This window comes from Rhinolophus sinicus, chromosome 17 (assembly GCF_057876585.1).
Source record: "Rhinolophus sinicus isolate RSI-liver-muscle chromosome 17, RSI-T2T, whole genome shotgun sequence".
Taxonomy (NCBI): Eukaryota; Metazoa; Chordata; class Mammalia; order Chiroptera; family Rhinolophidae; genus Rhinolophus; species Rhinolophus sinicus.
In genome coordinates this window covers 135,515,630-135,537,500 of record NC_142517.1, presented here as the reverse complement: position 1 = coordinate 135,537,500, position 21,871 = coordinate 135,515,630, and the positions used below count along the sequence as shown (strand labels likewise).

General features: G+C 32.6%; 1 protein-coding gene across 4 annotated transcripts in view; it reads left to right on the top strand.

The window, feature by feature from the left end:
• The window catches only part of LRP1B (LDL receptor related protein 1B), a 1,805,568-nt gene that overhangs the window by 1,020,072 nt on the left and 763,625 nt on the right, over positions 1–21,871 (top strand). For all 4 annotated transcript variants that reach the window (XR_012497488.2, XM_074335779.2, XM_074335774.2 and 1 more), the window contains exons 11-12: positions 2,810–3,046; positions 20,866–21,046. Coding sequence is in view for 3 of the 4 variants with exons in the window: in XM_074335779.2 (XP_074191880.2) it covers positions 2,810–3,046; positions 20,866–21,046 (418 nt within the window). In the remaining variant the exon portion in view is untranslated. The remainder of the gene's footprint in view (positions 1–2,809; positions 3,047–20,865; positions 21,047–21,871) is intronic.

The window sequence follows — 21,871 nt, the reverse complement described above, 5'->3', positions numbered from 1 at the left end:
CATGAGTGTCTGTGAAATGTAGTTTTTAATTTTTAATTGTATATAGTAAAGAAAAACACACTAGACAAAACTTTATAGTAGGCATTGAGTGACTTAAAAAAATGACTTTTTAGTCATTTAGTCAACAACAGGGGAAACAGTTATCATTCTTACACACACAGATACATACACACACAGATATACATACACATTAAACCAATGAAGTACCGCTGTTACCAATTACCAATCAAAATATCAATTAAAAACAAAAACAAAAATACAGGTTAGCATGGATGGGTTAGGTAAAACCAGCATTCTTGTGCATAAATAATAGAATTGGAAATTGACATAACTATTGGAAAGAAATTAACACATACAAAGATATAAAACTGATGCTATCTTTTAATGAGTTAACCCACTGTTGACTGAAGAAATCCATTGTAAATGTAGGTGTAATAACAAAAATCCAGGAACAATCTAAATATCCAAAAATAGATAAGTAGCTGATGTGTTATACAGGGAACATGATGGTGCCATTGAAAATAATGTTTTAAAGACTTTTTAATGACAACGAAATATCATTAAATAAAAAAAAAAGTCACTAAAGTACATGTATAATACAGAGGGTGCCAGAAAAATGTATACACATTTTAAGAAAGGAAGAAACAGTATTAAAATTGTAATACAGTGAATGAAGCTAGCATTCATTTGATTAACGCCATCTTTGGCCTGAATGTCATACTACACATTACTACGTAATTCGATTCAAATTCGAAAGTAATACATAGCTAACATCTCTTGAAATTTGTAGATTTTTTGGCACTCCCCAGTATATCTACTGAAAACATATATGTGCATATAAAGTTTGTAGGAAATACTCAGAAATGTTAATGTACAAGTTAATATGCACTACTTGTTAAAAAAAAATACTATTGAAAGTAGGTACACATTGAAAGGCTGTGAGGACAATGAAGAAGAGATAAGTTAATATTCTTAACCCCAAACTTTTATTTCTGGAAACATATACTGTCATCTAAGAAAATATATAAAATACTAAGTTGAAAAAAATGCCAATCTCAAAATCATTATGATAATAAGATAACATCAACTTATGGTTTAGCAAATTATTATGTATTATACTTATCATACTGAAAGAATGTAAGTCTTAGTGAATCAATATGGAACATAATTTCAATGCTTAGATATAATAAAAGTAGAATATAAAATTGAATACTTATTTTATAATGTAACTAACTATGCATTAGACGAATAGATAAATTGAACCTGAAATAGTCACACAAAGGAATACAAGGCAGCAGTGAAAATGAATGAACAATGTCTACAACAACCATAGATTAATATAAAGAATGTCATAAAAATAAAATTAATTCATAGAATAATTCCCACATACAATTTAAACATAGAATTTAAAAATTAAACAATCTACTCTTAGAAATACATACAGCATATGTACTAAAACTATTTTTAAAAATACATGATAAGCACCGTAATCAGGATATTACACGTTTCTGGGGTGGGATTGGGGCATGTGCCTGCCTGCCAATGTTCTGGAAATATTCTTAAAATCTGTGCTAAGTACATGGCACTTGTTTTATATTTATTCTTTATTTATTAAAATGTTACACAATTTGGTTATATGCATTTAATATTCAACAGTGCTGATTTTCAAAGAAACACAGGAAAGAAAATACATAAAATGATAACATAATTTGCATTGAGGGTGTTGAATTTATGAGTAATTATTTATTTTCCTTTTTTCAAATGTTCTATGACACTATTGTATTTGAAAAACCATACCATAAGTGAGGTTTTCTGTACAGCAATTATTTTACTTTACAGAAAACCTCACTTATGGTATGGTTTTTCAAATACAATAGTGTCATTTGTAGCCTCAGTTTTTTGTTTGTTTGTTTTGTTTTGTTTTTTTAATAAAACTGTATGTTTTCTCTTTCATATAAAATACTTCCTTCGAAATTATATGGACTGTGTGTCCCAGCAATTCAAGAACCTTGAGTATATGTTCATATTTAAGTCTGAAGGAGTCAGTTTCCTCTGTAGGCAAAACTACCTTGATTTTGGCATTTTTAACCCAGGAAGCAGTTTTTAGTATTTTTTGTTGTTGCTGTTTTTGTTTGTTTGTTTTTGATAAGGGCTGTGTTGTACATCAGAGTTAATGGCATACTGCATCAACATCTAACATTCTAATTAAGATGTGAAGAAAAAAGTGATGCTGTAACTGGAACTGGATTTCATTTCTTAAGGAAAGTAAAATCACATGATTAGACAACTGTAATATATTCACATGCAAGTATGTGATACTGTGTGATACTTTTTGTTTGCCTCTGACACTCTGTAGATGCAAACTCTGACTGAGGGCAGGGGTTGTTTTATGTATTTTGAACTTTTAACATTGTCAAACATAATGAATGCTACAGTTGCTATCTATAAAACATGTTAGATAGATTGTAATAAATTGTAAAATTAAATGTGCTGGATGTTTTGACAAATGTCCATTTTACAATTACAAGTTTCTCAATGATCTGCCATGTTTTTGCTATACAGACAGTTACAGACAAAGGAATAATTAACTAAATATAACCCATTCATGGAAGTAATTTCTATTTTAATTAAAGTAATGCAATTAGCTGGCCTTCTTGCATCAAGATACATTTGGCATATTTTAGTTTTAATTTTTGGTATTGAATTTAAAAAACGCTAATTGTGCCAGTTAATTAAACCATGGCATTATGCAGTGTAAAGAAGATTAGGCAGCATCAGTTGTTTTCTGTTTGTAATCTTTCTTCTGCAGGACCCAAGAATGAGTTGTTTCTCTTTTATGGAAAAGGACGCCCAGGAATTGTTAGAGGAATGGACTTGAATACCAAGATAGCTGATGAATACATGATCCCCATAGAAAATCTGGTAAACCCTCGTGCTTTAGATTTTCATGCAGAAACCAATTATATCTACTTTGCTGACACCACCAGTTTCCTAATTGGCCGGCAGAAAATAGATGGCACAGAGCGAGAAACCATCCTGAAAGATGGTAAGTGACAATGTGTAACATTAACTTCAAACTACACAGAGATAAAGCAATTTAAAAAGATAAATCCAATGTATGTCAAACTAACTTTTACCAGAACCCAAGTTACTATTGATTTAAAAATATGTGTTAATTTAATTTTCTTCAGTAATATTATTTCTACATATTTTTCACATACCAACATATTAAAACCTTCATTATAAAATTGAACTTGTAATCACCTACTATATTTTAAACATCACACTAATTAAATTGAGCTATTTATCCTCTTTCATGGAAAAAATGTAGATTTACGATGATATGCTTACAGTTCTATATGGCAGAACATAAGATTTAACAGGACATTACAGACTTTTGTACTGCTTAGTTCTCACTGGAATATTGGTCATATCACTGAAAGTGCATTAAAAGCATCAATGTCTGCGATGTCATCACAAGTCTTACATAGTGTTTCTTACTTTATAAATCATTAAAATGTAGTTCTCTCCAAATATCAGTATCTGTAGAGAAAGTTTAATTTTATATACCTATTTTTATGTCATATAAATGTAAACATATATACATGCACTTTATTAAAATCAATGGATTTAGGAAATTACTTGGGGAACAAAGGATCATGTGACAAAATAATATAGCTTTAGTATAAGTAGGAAATATATTTAATAATCAAGCAAACCAAGTCTTTGAGTGGCTGCTAGTCACCATTAGTGTGTTAGCTAATGAATCTGGACCTCAGTTTCTTCATATATAATCTGCTTAGTTCTCAAATATTTTAAAAGTCCTTGATTTAGGGAACAGTAATTGTAAGCTTATTTTACGAAGAACCCTGTGTTAGCTATCATAAAAGATAAAAGGGATTGTAGAAAATGGCTACTGCCTTCCAAATGTTAATAATCTACCCTTGGAGATAATATAAGCACACAAAAAGATGTAAAGGGTTTACAGCATTTAATTTAATTAATACATTCAAAGATGGCCCAAGTAAATATAAGAGTAGTGAAGAATGTCTGCATAAGGAGAGACCACAGGAAGGGAGAAATTTCCTAACATGGGTATTCCCAGGAAACTTCTTTGTGGAGAAGGTGGCATTTGGGCTAGATCTTAAAGAAAGAATGTTAAAGACGAGGGGAGGACATTTCAGCAACCAGGCATTCCAACAAAAAAACAAATGAAAACAAAACAAAAGCCCGGCTCCCAAAAGAGAATGAGGTGAATGTTAAGTGCATTACTACAGCAGGTTTTGTGTACAGGAAACAGTGACAGAGTGAAAGATGGTGAAATGAAAACACCTTAAATGTGAAGTGAAAGGTCTTGGATAAAATCCTGAAGGGGTAAGAGACAGGAAATGCTTTTGTGCCAAAGAATAATGTGAATGAAGAGATATTTTAGGAGAATCAATCTGGTGGTGGAGTGCAGAATGAATCATAAAGAAGAAAGAGAGAAAATAAAAGCAGAGAGACAGACTAAAATTATTTATAGCATAGCTGGTAATGAATGGTGATCACTGCTATCTTTTAGAGGAAATGGAGGCAGCATAAAAAAGATTTTTCGTTTAACTCAGGTTCACTTTAAATCAAACCTTTAATAATAAAAGCATACATTCCACCAGTGACAAATGAAGTGCTAAACTGAAAAAAAAAATCCCTGTTTTTGTCTTTTTTTGTCTAATTAGAGTTAAGGTTTTTACTTGAAACTGGACGTGACAGAGGCTGTCTGCCTACTTTTTTCTGTAGTGTGATATCAGATGATAGGGACTTGACAATTTTAGGACAATGAACTTGCACATTCTCTCTACGTAGTAGACGCTTTTCAAGTGCACTAATTTTGACCTAGACATTATCAAGAGGGACTGAAATGTAATATAGAGTGTTCTTGTTTTTTTTTTTGTTGTTGTTGTTGTTGTTGTTTTGTTTTTCTTCAAAAAGTGTCAGTTCCTGTGCTGTGACTGAATGGTCTAGGTAATAATCCTAATTTTGACAATGACATCTAATCAGTGATATTGGTGGTTCTTTGCATCTCACCACAGCAACAAAGATCAGCTCTAATAGCTGCTTGACTGCCAGGCACATTGGTAGAGTTTTGCTTTAGAAGTATGAAGGTTATGAGAACATTTTGCAGATTTGCACACCTGAAATATATTTAACATTTTCATATTCCTGTACAACGGCCGTTAATGTCTTTTTATTAGTTTATCTTTTTTTCCTTACCAGTAAGGAGAATAATAATAGACATTATGATGCAAGATTAGCATGCCAAAACAAAACTTATGTTTGGCAAATGATAACTTGTGATTCTTGAAATTAGAAAAATCAACTTCTATGTGTGTTCTCTCACTTAGCTAGAATGTCTACCACCCACCCTGAAGACTGAGCGTCATCGCTTAGTTTGACAAATGAATTTTTAAGGTTGGTAGAAATTCTAAGTCTCAGATAAATTTGTATTGTTTGAAGTACAAGGCTATAAAGACTTTGTTGTTTGTAAATAAAACATAAATATCTTGGATGTCTTCTGTGTAAGCTCAGAACTCTTCTATAAAGGGAAAAAAACAGTACTTCAAAAAATGACTCCTCTCCATTCATTCTTTGATTTTTTTCTTTTTTTCCCTCTGAGGTTTATTGCAAACCTGCTAAATGTACATCGTGCAGTCTGTGTGGGAGCTTGTGAGCTAAAACAGTAGTTAAATCGATGAGATACAAAAATTAGCCATTTGAAATATTTACTTATATCTCAATAATCACTGAAAACAACTATGAAATCAAACAGTAATGATTTAATAAAAATAGACTTCAATAAGGACAAAACATTTACCAATCTGTTTTTTTTTTAACTCTCCAAAAATTTGTCATATTTTTGTAAAATTCATACTCTATATTTTTTAAATTAATCAGTAGTTTCTCTATTTTTTCTTTCCTTTTCTGTCTCTCTCTCTCTCTCTTTTTTTTTTTTTTTTTTTTTTTTTTGGTTGGTGCAGTCAATAAATATCCATTTAATGTCTTTTCTGGTCCAGGTTCTGCTCTAGGTGATAGGAATCTTGCAGCAAACAGGACCAAGCTGTGTATTTGGTTTATATCTAAATAATGGGAGGCAAATACTAAATAAATGAAAAATGAACATGATTATGATGAGTGTTGTAAAGAAAAGTAGAATACTGTGGTAGAAAGTAAAAGAAGAGATCAACATGAGACAAATTTATACTAAGAGGTCTGGGAATTTAAATTAGCCATTCTTACCAGGTACGATTGTTACTCTCTCTAAGAGAACAAGATAGAGTATAAGACTGAATTCTTTATATGAGTTATTTATAGGATTTAATTTACCTTTACCTTCTTTTGTGTCCTGTCCAAGATTAATTTTTCACCATTGCATGAATCATAATTTTCAGCAGAAAGGAAAAAACATAAAAATGATAACTTACTATTTAGTCTATTATGCATGTATTCTATTAGTACAGTACTTGTTTTTAAACTATATAAATTCATTCTACTGGGATACATATATCTAAATAGAACTCATGTTAACATAATTTTTCTTATCATTTCATAGCTTTAAAAGTATTTAAAACAACACTCAAAGCATTTTTCCTGAGTTTGAAAATTATTAATGTCTGCAGCTGTAACAGAAAAACTGTAGTTTCAATAGATCCCATAATTAAACTGGAGGCTTGAGGTCACTACGTTTGTGGTAATTTGTCACAGGAACTAACACAAAACTTGTGCTCTTAACCACTTTGCTATATTGACCTTATGTAGTTCTTCTGGTTGTTTTAATTTGAGATCTGGAGTAGGTACACATTTCACACCTCAGAGTCTTCCCTTAACTGAGGATATATCACAGGAGAAAACAATAAATAACTTTGGACAGGATGCAAGATATGTTCCCCTTTTTGATACTATGAATAGAAGTATGTAGCCTAGAAGAAGGGGAAGCCATTTTTCTATGCCAAACGTATTCTCCAAATGACATGTTTAACCCTATCAAAGGGTTACACCATATTTATGTCATTGCGTTTCCAACATCTGAAGAGTCAAGCCCTCTTCATCACAGTTCCATCCCCAGCATTTCCATCCTTACCCATGGATTTTAGAATCCAAGTTTCTCCAATTATGTATTGAAATTTAGGGTATTATATCTGGGCCATGAATTGTTATTTGATGATTCATCATTGTAATACTTAGAACACTCAGGACCACCACCACCACTACCACTTCTCTCTATCTCTTTCTCTCTCTCACACACACACACGCGCCCACTCACAAGATCAATTTGAGACCCACTTCAAAACTCCCGAAAAATTTCCAGGCCTCCATTCTAACCAGTCCTAGGACAGCCAATAATAACAAATTACAGGATGTGTTCTGTTCCCAAGTGATGCCGGCCTTAGAGTAGTATTATCATTTTATGCACCTAGAGCTCACCATTTGTTCTTGGATTTTGATGAACTTCACCAGTGTATACACTAGGGATTCCTAGTGCCTCACAAAAATAGAGTTTTACAGTGATGAAAGAAACATCTTGAGTTATCACTAATGAATTATGTTACAAAGTTCCCATGAACATTAAAAAGTGATTACACCTTACAAAACATTTTAAAATTAAGAACAGCCTCAACTCTTCTGTTAGATTTCAGATGAATATCATATTTTTCTGACTTTAACAGTGAACTTTATCATAAAGAAAAGGTCTCAAATTCTGAGAGATGTAGACACTGCCCAGCCATTAAAGGAAATAATGAATACCATTGTCAATCATGAGATATTTCCTAATTAAAACTGTTGAGAAGAGATCTGTGAGTGTTTCCAGCTCTTGAGAATCTAATGGACATTGTCCTGCTGGGTAGCAAGGTTATAGCCTATTTGCACATACTGATTCTTGTTGACTAACAATAGGATGCTTTCCTGGAATTTACAGGAAATTTGAGTCCTGAAAACATGGGTTCAATTTCATGTTTAGTTTGTAAATAGTTATTTCTCATAATTTTTGATATTTCTCTTAAAGTATATGAGATATTAAAAAAACACATTAAGCCAATATATGCTTTTTTTTTTTTTTTTTTTTCCTGAAAAGTTGACAGGGAAATGAGAAGATTGAAATCTGGGTTTTGAAGTATATTAAGTCATAAAAATGGAATAGTACAGAGATTAATGGGCAGCTGCAGGTGTCAGAGTGTCTAAATTTGAATTCTGCTGAATAACTTATTAGCTGTGTAAACTTGGGCAGGTTATATAACCTCTCCAAAGCCTTTGTGTACTACATCTGTAAGATGGGAATAATAATTATTCTTGGTTGATCTGAGAATTAGGAGCCATCATGTTTGTAAGGTACTTAGTACATGGTAGGTACTTAATTAAAAAATAGCTGGCATTATATGTATAGTTGTTTGAGATATATAACAGGGGTGCCAAAAATGTATAAAAGTGGACGCTTTGGTCAACGTTGCTCAAGCAGTAGTTCACCGTAATAACATTTAAATGTTACACTCGGTTTCAATGAATTAACAACTTAATTAAAGAAAGACAAATGTATTTCTTATTAAATAACTCTTGAGAATGTTCTTGGAATATTAGGACTTTTGAGAATGTTCTTGGAATATTAGTTCATTTACAATAGCATTGATATTGAATTTTCTATCTGTTTAATCTCATGGCTCTTTCCCCCTTACTCTTTGAATTAAGAGGTGCTAACCTGTTGTAGCAGAATATGAATCATTCTTTATTGAACATAATTAACCTAACCTTACATTACTGGCATTCCAAATTCCCTAGCACAGTAAACATTATGATGGCAAGGGAGGAAAATATTTTATTTTTTATTGACTTTCTACTTGCATAGTACTTTTCAAGTAGTAATATTTTGATCTTCCAGGGTATTTATTTAAATTACAAACTATTCAAATTTTGCTTTTGATACCCTTGAGAGTAGAGATAGAATATGTCACATAACGGGGTGTAATATATTTAGCTTTATTACATGATATGTCTCCATGTGAAAATCTGGGTATGCTCATATGTGTGATTTTCTCTCTTATTTGTTTGAGTTGTAAGTAGAATCTATAAAAAAATATTTTCTATAATACCAAGTATTTGAATAGATATAAAGATCAAGTAGCTAACCTAGGATTTAATTTGTCTTCTAGGTATCTGGTACTCTGAAAATTTCAGAATGATAATCGTGATTCAAGAAGAGAGTGTTATTCTGGAATGAATAAGCTAGCTACATAGCCCCAATTTCCTGTTATTTCTTTTCTCCACCCAGGTTTATTTTATTTATATTCATTCATTCATTCATTCAGCTTTTTTCACTTTATAACTATTGACCAATTCTTCAATACTAATTTCTACTAGGAGTTTTCAGAATGAGTTATACTTGTACCCTATCTTTATATTTCATAGAAACAAATAGAAAAGTAGATACACATCAGTAAATTTAACAAGGCAGTAATAGGTGGTGTTAGGAATGAGATGCAGATATAGTACTGATATAGTACTAAAGGAGTTTAGAGAGCAGATGAATTAACAGGGAGAATAAGAGATTTGTGTAACATATAGAATATTTTTTTAGCCTTGCAAGAGGTAAAGATTTAGAAAATAGAAAGATGAAAGAAAAAAGAAGGAATAGGCGGTAAAAATGGCACAGAGATGGGAAAGGAAAATATGGCTACGTATGACAGCAGGGAGAGCAGCAAATGCTGCTCACATTTATTAAACACTGTTGTTTGTGGGAGTCATGTATCTTATTTCATTTTACCTTCACAATAGCCAAATAAAAAGGAAAGTCTTATTATAAACATTGTTATACGGACTAAAAAGAAAGGCAGCGGGCAAGTAAATGTACAACTTTTTCTGACACCAAAGTCCATTTTTTAATTCATTTGTTTGTTTTTCCATAACAGCACATAAATTAGCTAAAAGTAGTATAATCCAGCACAAATGCTTAGATCATAGGGCTGATTTAGGAAGTTTGTGACAAATAATTATGGAAGATCTTGTATATCATTGGGTGGAAAGTTGGAAATATTCATGAGGTGATGGTGAGTCATGCATTTGTATATTCATTTATACAACCAACATTTATTGAGATCATATTAAATATAGGCAGTGTTCTAAGCCCTAGAGGTACACCAGTGAACAAGATAGACAATATCTTGGAAACAAAATATTCAAAAATACCGTGAAAAAAGAGATTTCTTATATGACTAAAAGAGGGGGAAATATAACCCTAAGCTATTCCGGATAGTTTATTGTTTAACAGAAGTCACCTTTATTTTCCAAATTTACCATAGCAATGTAGCATATGGTATCTTTATTCCAGACCAGGTTTATTCTAGACTCATACCTAGATGAGGAAACTGTATCATGTGTTCTTATACCTTTTGTCCCCCTCAATAAATAAATAAATAAATAAATAAATAAATAAATAAATAAATAGATAGATAACTAGATAAATAAATAAATGTGTGCTACCTCAGGCAGAACTTCCTTAAATTAAATATTTATCAACTCTCTTTTCTCCGTTTCTATTAACTTATTTCCTCCTCACTTTTTCCTATGCAATTGAAAAGAAAATTATCATCAAAATATGTACTTTGGCTCTGAGTTTTTCAGGTGTAAAACAACAAGTTAGCTGTCATCTAGTGTAATATGCAATATTTAGATAACTTGAATAAATCTATTTTAATGATATTACCATATATGGTTGTGGTGATGATCCAATAACTGTATGAAATGTTTTAATACATATCTGTTTTCTTTGATTACTGCACATCTGCCTTCATGAGGTAGCAGTGTGTTTCTGGCTCTAGAATTAGCACTTTCATCTCCGTTACTAAAACAAGTTTTCATAAACCTTTATTGTACTTCAAAGAAGAATGTGCACATTTTGAGTCAGACACAGTTACCTTGATATTTTAGCTGTTAATGTATTTGTAATTTGTCTCAAACATTGGAATTTCAAATTGTAAAATTTAGTTCACTACTATGTAGGTAAAAAACAAAACAAACAACAACAAAAAAAAACAGTACCCTTTTTTGAAGTTAAAAAATATATCTAGGGATATGCATGAAAAACATTCTTTGTCACAATAACTAGCTATGAAATATTTAGCATTTCTACTTTTAAAGTAGTTTACATATGGAACTTCAATGAAATTTGATGCACTCCGAGACTGCATATTTGAAAAAAGTATATTAGTTTGCATTTACTACTCTACTAGCTACAGATACCTAATTTAATATTTTTATGAAGTTTTGCCAAAAACATATTACAAAGAGCTTTTCATTTGCTGGGAAGAAAACTTATGTTTAGAGAAATCAAAATAGACTAAAAATTGCTTGAGAAAATTCACACACGTTCAAAATAGAACTCCAACCTCATAAAGTGGGGTAATTTTGTCTTCCAAAATAGTTGGCTTTGTGACTGGCTATAGACATTGTTTAGTATCAGAAGATAAGTCTTACAGTTCAGCACAATCAGCAAGAATCAGTGACACTCAAAGTCCACTGGGGACTGCCTTTCTCAATACCGACAGGTAAGACCCTAGAAATGAGCACAAATCATAAGAAGGACTCACTTATCTCTGTTGTTCATGAGTATTTTCGGGGAAAAAAAAAAAAAAAAAAGTCAAAAAAAAAACAACCCTACAACAACAGCAACAAAAAAACCTCAAAAATATTACATATAATGACTTTTAAATTCATAGGGGAAATAAAAATACTGTGCATTTTATTTATTTATTTATTTATTTATTTATTTATTTATTTATTTATTTATTTATTCATTCATTCATTTATTTATTTATTGCTGTTACCTGTAACATCTCTGTGACTCCTTTCTGATATTCTCTTTGTTATACCCTGAACACCGTGGGTGTGATATCACTTCAGAGCATTTGCATGTGTTGTTCCTTGTGTCTGCAAGGCTCTTCCACCAGATGTCCCCAAACCTCTCTCCTTTACCTTCCAGGGGTCTTTGCTTAAAGGCCACCTCCTCAGCCCTTCCTGGCCACCCCATCTAAAGTTGAAACTCTACACATATTCCCAGTCCATTTCCGAATCCCCTTTCTCTGTAGTTTTTCTCGAGAGTACTTCTCCTACATACATTTTGCTTATTTGTTGTGTTGCTAGAAGAATCCAAGCTTCAAGATGTTAGAGGTTTTTGTTTGTTTTTTTCACTGATAGATCCTTGGGACCTAGAACGGCACCTGGTGTACAGTAGCTATACAATGAATATTCACTGAAGGGATGACTAGGTCCTTCAATTTGGCTGGCATTAATTTAAAAGTAGTAATTAAACCAATTAAACAGCTAAGATTGGAGCATGATTATTTTGTGATCTAAAATAAGAAACAATAGCATAAATCCTCAGTATTATTTTTTTGATTATCTGAAGTTATCATTTGGTATTTACTGAATTTGTTCTTTTAATGGGCTTCCCTGATGATTTTTCAGGAATCCTGTAAACTTTTTTTTTTTTTTTTTACCATATTTTCATGATTTATTTGAACTTTCACGTTTTTAAATGAAAAAAAAAAATAATTATGATTTTTAGTTAACACACACGAGACATTCCTGTCTTAACAAACTTTCGCAGGCACTCTAACGCAACATCTCATTGTCTTGCACAGATTCAAATTATGATTTTCTTGCATAGTTGCATACCTACCTTGAATGGTTTTATGCTATATACTTATTTAGATGAATTATTCTGCACTAATTTTCTTTACGGTTTTCCTATGAAATTGTGAGGATTCACTTAGCTTACTGCACCAAATTTGTTACAAAACATAGCATTAATACAAATACTTCAACTGTCTTTCCTTTTCTTACAGATTATCTACACTTAGCCTTTGACATCTTCTGTGTATTAAAAATAATACATTCCCCAAACCATTCATTTATTTTATTACATCTTTAAAAATAATTTGATCTACTTTTATTTAGTTGGTGGAAAAATTTCAAAATAGTAGAGATTCTATATAACCCTCACAGTTTTCCCAAATAGTAACATCATACTTAACAATATTACAGTTATCAAAACCAGAAACCAAAGATATTTCTCAAATTTCATCAGTTTTGCCATAGTCTTATGACTTCTCAATCTCATGTTTTTCCTTACACTTTATATTTGACTTCCCTTCATAAACACATTTGTTGAATCTCTACATTGTCAGCCATCACATATAGCTTGGTAAGAAAATAAAGCTATAGTTTAGTAAGAATAATGTTTTTTTGTTTTTTTTTTATTAGGAAGTTGGTAAAGAATCCTTCCTTCAGTAATCTTACTCTATCTCCAATCCCTTCTCCTCTTCTCTGTGCCATCCTTTCCTTCTACTGAGTCATTGCTTATATTAACTTTCTTTGACCCTTGAATCTGTTTATGGTTTTTCTTTTACAGTTCTAGAGATCAAACTTTAACATAAAATAGATAAGCATATTGGAACAATGAGTCAAATATTTAGATTTACTGTTTTGACTGCTAACTAAACGTGGATTCTTGTGAATCATTTTACTTTTCTGGGAACTTGTTTTATTACTTGTGGAATGTAGACATTTGGCTATATGATTCTTTAGCTTCTTTTATCTCTAAAATACTGACTTTATAGCTAAGTTTCACAATAGTTTTATTATTATGATGTTTCCTGACTCAATATATTATTATATTTTTTCCTGGCTACCTGTAAACCAAGGAGAATTGTGACTATGTGCATTTTCTTAGATATTTGTAGAAGGTTTTTGAGATAAACTACTATAAGGACTTTTTCTCCTTTATTACATTTACCTGTCATCCACAAATGCATTTTACCTATAGGTTTTCTCTCTGGGTAGTAATGTAGTCCTAAAACAAATATACTTTTGTTTAATGTAGAATAATAAGCTAAGGTCTAAGAGGATGGTCACATGAGCTGACATATTTGTTCTTTTTCATGGTAATGACAAAAACGATGGAGATTTACAGCCTCTGGCTTCTAAGCTCACCTTGAAATTTAATGATCAGTGTATTTCACTAAACATGATGCCTAAGCAAAGTGTGTGCTACCTTGTTTTAAAACTTCAGTGAACCTTATCAATTGAAGTAGTATAAATATTTGAGTGCTTAAATGGTCAAATGCAAATATATGAAGTGCATTAGAAACTATAGCAATAAAAAGCAATTTCTAATAGTTTCCTTTTCATTTAATATGAAAGAAATTGAGTGATTTAGTATTAAAGCGATAAGTTGCAAACTGTTTTATTTTTATAAATTATAACCTACTTCACAAGACTAAAAGGAATATGTTAGAGTAGCTGTGATATTTTGTGTTCAGAATGTGAAGACATTTTTGCTCTGTTCTCTCTTGGTAAGTAGGCAGAACTGGATAGCAAAAGTGCATTAATAGAAATTATTTTTCCCCCACACACAATGAGGACTCATATTTTATATATTTTCATGAGATGGTTAGTCACGTGTGGCTACAAGAGGAGACAGAGGAGAGGGTTGGAAAAGCAAAGCTTATTATATTCACACGTCCTGGAAACAGAAGCCACAGTGCACCATCCAGGACAATGTGGAAAAGACGCCAGGGTGGTCAGGAAGCAGAAGACAGGCGTGAAGGTAAACATTAGGCAACAGGCTTTACTGGAGTTTCTATGGGAAAGTCAAGGCAGGGCACAATAAACACGTTAGGTTTGGCTAGTTTGAGTAATTCCATTGGGCTTTAAACTGCAGGGGTGGTCGCTAGTTGCCCGGTACCTGGCCCCAGGATGGTTAATGTAGAGGTATATTGCCTCCTGGTGTATCGGAACTACACAGAGAAATTATGGCTCTGGAATGAATAGTTTGACCATCAAAGGCTTGTTCCTGGCTGGGCCATTTGTTATCTTTAAGAATTGGCTATTCCCAGAAGAGGTAGTCTTTCCTCAGTGGGAAAGATTTTTTTTTTTTTTTTTAACATGTCAAAACATCATAATATACAGCAAATAAAAATATTAAAAACTCTTGACAATGAAAATCTGATGTTTTCCAATAATATATACTGGCATATTGTAAAATGAGTTATATATTTATTGGATATCAGTAGGAGCTTGCTTAAATTGGAAGCCACTCTGCCCTCCATAATACATACCTTGGGCACTGTGCACATGAAAAGAATGAATGCTAAGAGTGTACCTCTTCTGCTCAGAGGATTCAGCAAAATCAGTTTCAAATTACCAGCATGGTGATGGTGTATTTGAGTTCTCCAGAGAAACAGAACCAACTAGATATGTACATAAGGAGAGAGAAAGAGACAGAGATATTTTAAAGATTTGGCTCACACAAGTGTGAAGGATGGTAACTCCAAAATCGGCAGCGTAGGTCAGCAGGTGATAGACCCAGGGAAATGCTGATATGGCAGCTCCCGATTAAAGATAGTCTAGAAACTAACTTCCTTCAGCCTCAGGGGACCTCAGTCTGTTTTCTCTTAATGCCTTCAACTGATTGGATGAGACCAACCCCTATTATGGAGGCAAATCTGCTTTATTCAAAATGTACTGATTTAAATGTTAATGTAGTTTAAAACATACCTTTACATCAATGTCCAGACTGATGTTTAACCATATATATGTGTACTGTGTCCTGAGCCAAATTGACTGATAAAATTAACCATCACACAGGATTAGCTAAAAACATGCTTTACAGTGTAGTAGTATAAATCAATACTGAATTCCAATAAGAGGAATAGCCTGAAACCCAGAACGGATTGTAATGTGTGGTCATGTTTGCAAAGTAACTTGTTCGTCCTATCTATGTCCATTTATTAAAGACTACCAAAGTATGACTTGTTAGGACCTTTCCTGGGTTGGACAATTCTCCATGGATCCTTCATATTTCTGCATGTCTTACAGTGAGACACTTACTGCCTTTTATTCTGAAGTATCATTACAAGAATGTTTGTATAGAAATGACATTTGGAAGAAGAGATGACATTTCCCTTTAGTGCAAACGGCAGGCCTGCTTATTGCCCATTATAAGAGATTTGGGTTTCCTAATTTCAGAATTCCTCTGTTGCTATAATGCAACCCACTCTTTGTGAAGGCATCCACATGGGCCCATCCCAGTCACCTCCATGGGACCTCCTAGTAAAGGGAACTGATACCAATCTGCTGATAACTATTCTGCTTGCTGCACCATGAGTAGCAAAGTCCTTTATATCTGTCCTACAAGTCTTGCATCTTCTACCATCACCCACAAAACATTGCATAATGGGCTAACTTGTTGGCTTGAAAGAAGGGTAAAACTCACAATTTTGACAGTTCTTGAAATCTTTCATTTTGATCCTCACTCTATTTTATTGGTGACTATAATGCATACTGTGGCATTCTCTTTACTCTTACATATGCTCATCACTGCATCAAAGATGAAATATCTGAATGTTATAGACAATCTGTGTTCCTCTCCCCCAAAACAGAAATTAACAATATGTTTTTGATAATAGAAGGGAACTCCTATGTTTTAATATATGCTCTTCATAAAAAAGCCCCATATTGCACTTCGCATGTCTCTTTAAATACAACAGCAATGCATTTTGTTCTGATTGAGAGTAACTTGTGTATTCACCTTTCCTGACCTAATAACTAAACTGAAGAGTGACCTAGAATAAAAAAGAGGATGAGAAGATCAGCCTCAGCTGGCTATTGGGGACAGATGATGTACAAAATGTTAGTCTGGCCAAAGACTTCTGTACCCCCATGAGATACAAATTCAGCAGTAAAACTTTATTGCCACACTATTAATGAGATCAGATTAATTCACTCATGTCAGATACTTATGAGGTGTGATGTCTCAGGCCATATTGAAAGGCATGCACAAAGATAATTGGTATAAATTGAGAAAGGGGAGATATCCAAGTGCTGACTCTGAGGCAAGGTAAGGCATCCCTGGCCAGAGGCATTTCTACATGCATACTACACATCTGGGTGTTTAAGGCATGTGCCCACACTCTGCATTCCGGCAAGCGCTTTTTTAATACTTTATTCTGACTCAGAGAAATAATGTTCATAGTAAGGATAGAAAAATGTGTATACATTAGAAAAATGTAGGCAGTATGTTTTTATAATGGCAGGTGTGGGGTATAATTTCCAATTAAGTTCTTATTATGAGGTCTGCCAATTAAGTTCACGGACTTGTTACAACGATGTTGCTAACTTTTTTTGATATCAGAGAGATTATTCATTATGAATTTGTACCAACTGGACAAACAGTTAACCAAGATTACTACTTGGAAGTGTTGAAAAGGCTGCGTGAAAAAAGTTAGATGACCTGAACTTTTGGCCAACAATTCATGGCTCTTGCGTCAGGACAATGCACCAGCTCACACGACACTGTCTGTGAAGGAATTTTTAGCCAGTAAACACATAATTGTATTGAAACAACCTCCCTACTCACCTGATGTGGACCCCAGTGACTTCTTTCTTTACCCAAAGATAAAGGAAATATTGAAAGGAAGATACTTTGATGACATTCAGGACATCAAGGGTAATACGACAGCAGCTCTGATGGCGATTCCAGAAAAAGAGTTCCAAAATAGCCTTGAAAGGTAGACTAGGCACTGGCATCGGTGCATAGCTTTTCAAGGGGTGTACTTTGAAGGTGACCATAGTGATATTCAACAATGAGGTATGTAGCACTTTTTCTAGGATGAGTTTGCGAACTTCATTGTCAGGCCTTGTATGTTAACCAAATTCAGTTATAAAGCATCAAGACTTATAGATTACTCTGGATATCCAGCTTATGTGTCTTAACAAAGCTAAGGCCACTGTTCACATCCTTAGCCTTTTTATTTTTGTATTTTTAAATCATGGACCCCTTTTATAATAGTAGAAGTGTTTTTGTTGTTGTTGTTGTTGTTTAATACATAAAGCTTTAATTCTCTTTTCCATAAATGTGTAATATTTAAAATTCAGACCTGTAATGATGTCTTAGTTTTAGAAACAGGTTTTCCTCCACTCATTTTAAAATGCTTATTTTATATAATTCAAGATATTAGATTAATTGAAATAAGTTTTCCTTCTTATTTATTTGTTTTAAATTCATATAATTATTCCTTTTCATTTACATAAATGTCACAATCTCTTATTCATCCTTATTTTCTGAATAGTGTGCATTATTTGTAGGAAGTAACATTGCCACCTTCAAGAATTTTCACTTAGGTGAAAAGTCCAGTTTTTTTAGTGAGATGTGTGTTTTTTTAATGTACTGTTTAATAACATCCATTTATGTAAGGTATTTTTATAGAACAGTATTTACAAAGGAAAAATGATGGAAAATTTTTAAATTTGAACCACATTAGTATATGAATCTTTATTCCCAGAGTGCATGAACAAGTCTTTTTAATCTGAAGCGTATTGATAAGTCTCATTACTTCACTTAGAATACAATATATACACATAATCTTAATCTAAAAAAAACTACAAGATACTGTTATCTACTGGATTTAAAAAAAAATACAAACATATGTATTTATACAATATTTACTATGTATTAACCATTATTTTGAATAATCCTATAAATTAAACACCATCATTACACACACGTTACAGATCAGGAAACTGAAGAATAGGAAGGTTAACTTCCTCAGTTAGCTGACAGAGCCCGCCTAGGCAGTGTGATTCTAGAATTCATGATCCTAACTACTACTTTATGCTATTCAAGCACTTCATTTTTCCAAGACAAATCAAACAAGCCAATTAGGGCAGGGCTCTCCCAAATTCTGCTTCTTTAGAGTGCAATTCCATTCCACTCTTACTGTTTATTCACAACTGATTCTTCATATATAATTTCTGGCTTACAGTGACCACTAGTCAAAATGCAAGGAAATAGTACTAAATAATTTTAAAGGAGAAAAACATAAGATATTTTCATATTAAGTAGCATCCATAAGGAAAAGAGCCAGGGTATATATCAGGTATTTTTTTTAATCCTGATAAATTAATAAAAATACTAGCATGCATTGAGAATTTACAGTATTTGTACAGCAGGCAGTATGGTGTTTTACATGCAATAGCTATTTTATCCTTTGCTATTATACTCACTACAGAGTAGGTGCTGTTATCTTCACTTTACAAATGGAGAAATTAAGGATCAAAGTGAGTGAGTAGCTTACTCAAGTGTCAGAAACAACATTTCAATCCAGGTACTATTGCAACAGTTTCATGTGAAAAGAAGAAAAAAAAAAAAAAAGACTCAAGTCAGGTGTCAAATTGAAAAGTTTTAACAATATGAGGCTTATTGAAGAAGGAAGTTTCCATGCTAAAGTAGACTTCAAATGTAGTACAATTTTTGAAAACCAACTGGCAAGATCAAAATCAGCCACAGACTTGATAAATAGGAAAAGAGCAAACTGCTACTCTTTCCATTATGCCAGAGCAGGAAAGTGCTCTGTAAAATTAAGTATCAATAAAGTGAAGACAAAATGAAACTTTTTTAAAAAGCATAGGCGCAATTAAATGTGAAAATTACTCATATTGGATGGTAATGAAGCAGATAGCTTAGTGAAATTGAGAACATATCTGATTGACTATAATGGAATTTTCAGCTAGATCAAATCACACATTGTATTAGTCATCCTGAGTCAGGGCACAGGCTGATTAGCAGAAAAGGTCACAAGAGAAAATTTTATTTTTTTTCTAAAGTCAGAAGGGCCATGATTAACGAGTATGATAATAGCAAGTATGCATTACATCTGCATATGAGAAAATGTCATGCAGATTCCCCGTAGTGTGTGACTGCACGGCTCTGTCTCTAGTATACTAGTACGTCTTGCTTTGTCCAATAAGTTCCAGTTCGCTACTTCATACCCAGGAGGAAGAGATAACAGTTTCCCTGGTTTTGAAACAAGAGAAGGAGTTCACAGTAATTTCTCATGCAATAGGGTAATGGAACTATCTTTATGATGCTGTGGACAGTTTGGAAAATAGTATACAAAATGGCTAAAAAGCAAGGATTCACCATAGGAGCAGTGCAATTTTAAACATCTCTACATCAGGGATCACCTGACATGAATGTTTCTCTCAATTCTACCACCTCTTGTGTGATCATAGGTGATAAACCTTTACTTTGAAGTGTTACAGTTCTATAAAGGAAAGGATCTGAAGTAGGTGAACTCGGAAGATTATATGTGTATAATATTTCTTTAAATTATCACTTCCTATATCTTATAGAACTGCAATGGTGTCCTTTAAAAAGAAAAGAATCTAGAATATACAGAAATATTTCACTGTTCCTTTGAGATTCACTGTTCATACAGTTCCATGATGAAAGCCTGTCCTGGGCTTTCGAAGGTATGGTTCTGCTGAACCATTCATCTCTTGGCAAGAGGGCATTCATATTATTTTGATTACTCAGATTATATATTACAAGTTTGCACATACTCTTGGAACATATGAATTACTCATATTACTTAATCATTCTTCTAAAAGTCTGTATCACTCTATGTTTGTTCTGAGCACTTACCTTTCATCCTTTTTTTGATCTTATCACTTCTATTTCCCTGTTTTTTTGCAGATTATTGTTTCAATATTTTGAGAGAGGGTCTGCCATGTATATAAAATTGCATCCAAAAGGCAATTGAAAATAATCCATGGAATGATAGTGTTTGCAAAAATCACACTGTAATAAAACCCATGGAGCAGAATTCATTCTCTTTTGAATTAAACATTTTAATTAGATTCGTGTAAAAGTAATTGAGGTTTAAAAGTTTAAAAATAATTGCAAAAACTGCAATTACTTTTGCACTAACCTAATATTAAGTAGAACCTAAGCAGTGGACACTATTGTAAAATTTGTGTGTTTCTTGTCATTGAATTTTATAGATCTGGATAATGTGGAGGGCATTGCTGTGGACTGGATTGGAAATAACCTTTACTGGACAAATGATGGCTATCGGAAGACCATTAATGTGGCCAGGCTGGAGAAGGCTTCTCAGAGTCGGAAGACTCTTTTAGAGGGAGAGATGTCCCATCCCAGAGGGATTGTGCTCGATCCTATTAATGGGTATGAAATATGTGATCAGCTTTGTGTAAGAAAAATGATATTAAACACATTTGTTTTTTTTACATATTTATTAATTTTACTTATATTCACACATGAATTCACATGTAAATGGTCTAATTAGAAAAAGTTACTTATTTAGTGAATTTCTGTCCTAGAGAATGTGCTAAATAAACGTGTCAAAATACAATAGACTGAAATACTCAGATTATTTGTATGAAGGATATATTTACTTAATTTATTCAGACAAGCATCATAATTCTCCACTTTAGACAGCCCAACACCAAGATAAATAATCAATTAAATCAGAGAATCAATCAATTTAACTTTTAAAGTCTATTGAAATTTAATATATTCAAAAAAATAGCAAAGTTTTCTTTTGTGCAATTAATGTAGGCCAGATATTTTGTTAAATAAGCTACTATTGCTCCTATTCTGTAATCCTCACAATATCCCTTTGAATTAGTTTTTATTCTCATCCTTGTTTTACAAAGAAGAAATTAGTAACTGATCTTCAAAAGACCATTCAATTATTAAGAGACTAGGTAGATATTTAAACCCAAATGTCCTGTCTCCAAGACAATACTCATAACTACTATACTCTGCTACTTTTTACTCGTCTTGGTAATCACATAATTTTAGACATAAACATAGTTTCCATATAATGACATTATTTTACAGTATTTACTACTAATTTTAGGATGGAATATTTTGTGTAATCCCTGTGAATACAGTTTCCTTTGATTTTTATTCAGAGCTATTACCTGAACACCAACAATACTGTACATATAGAAATATTGATAAAATGTGAAAATTCCCAACAGAATC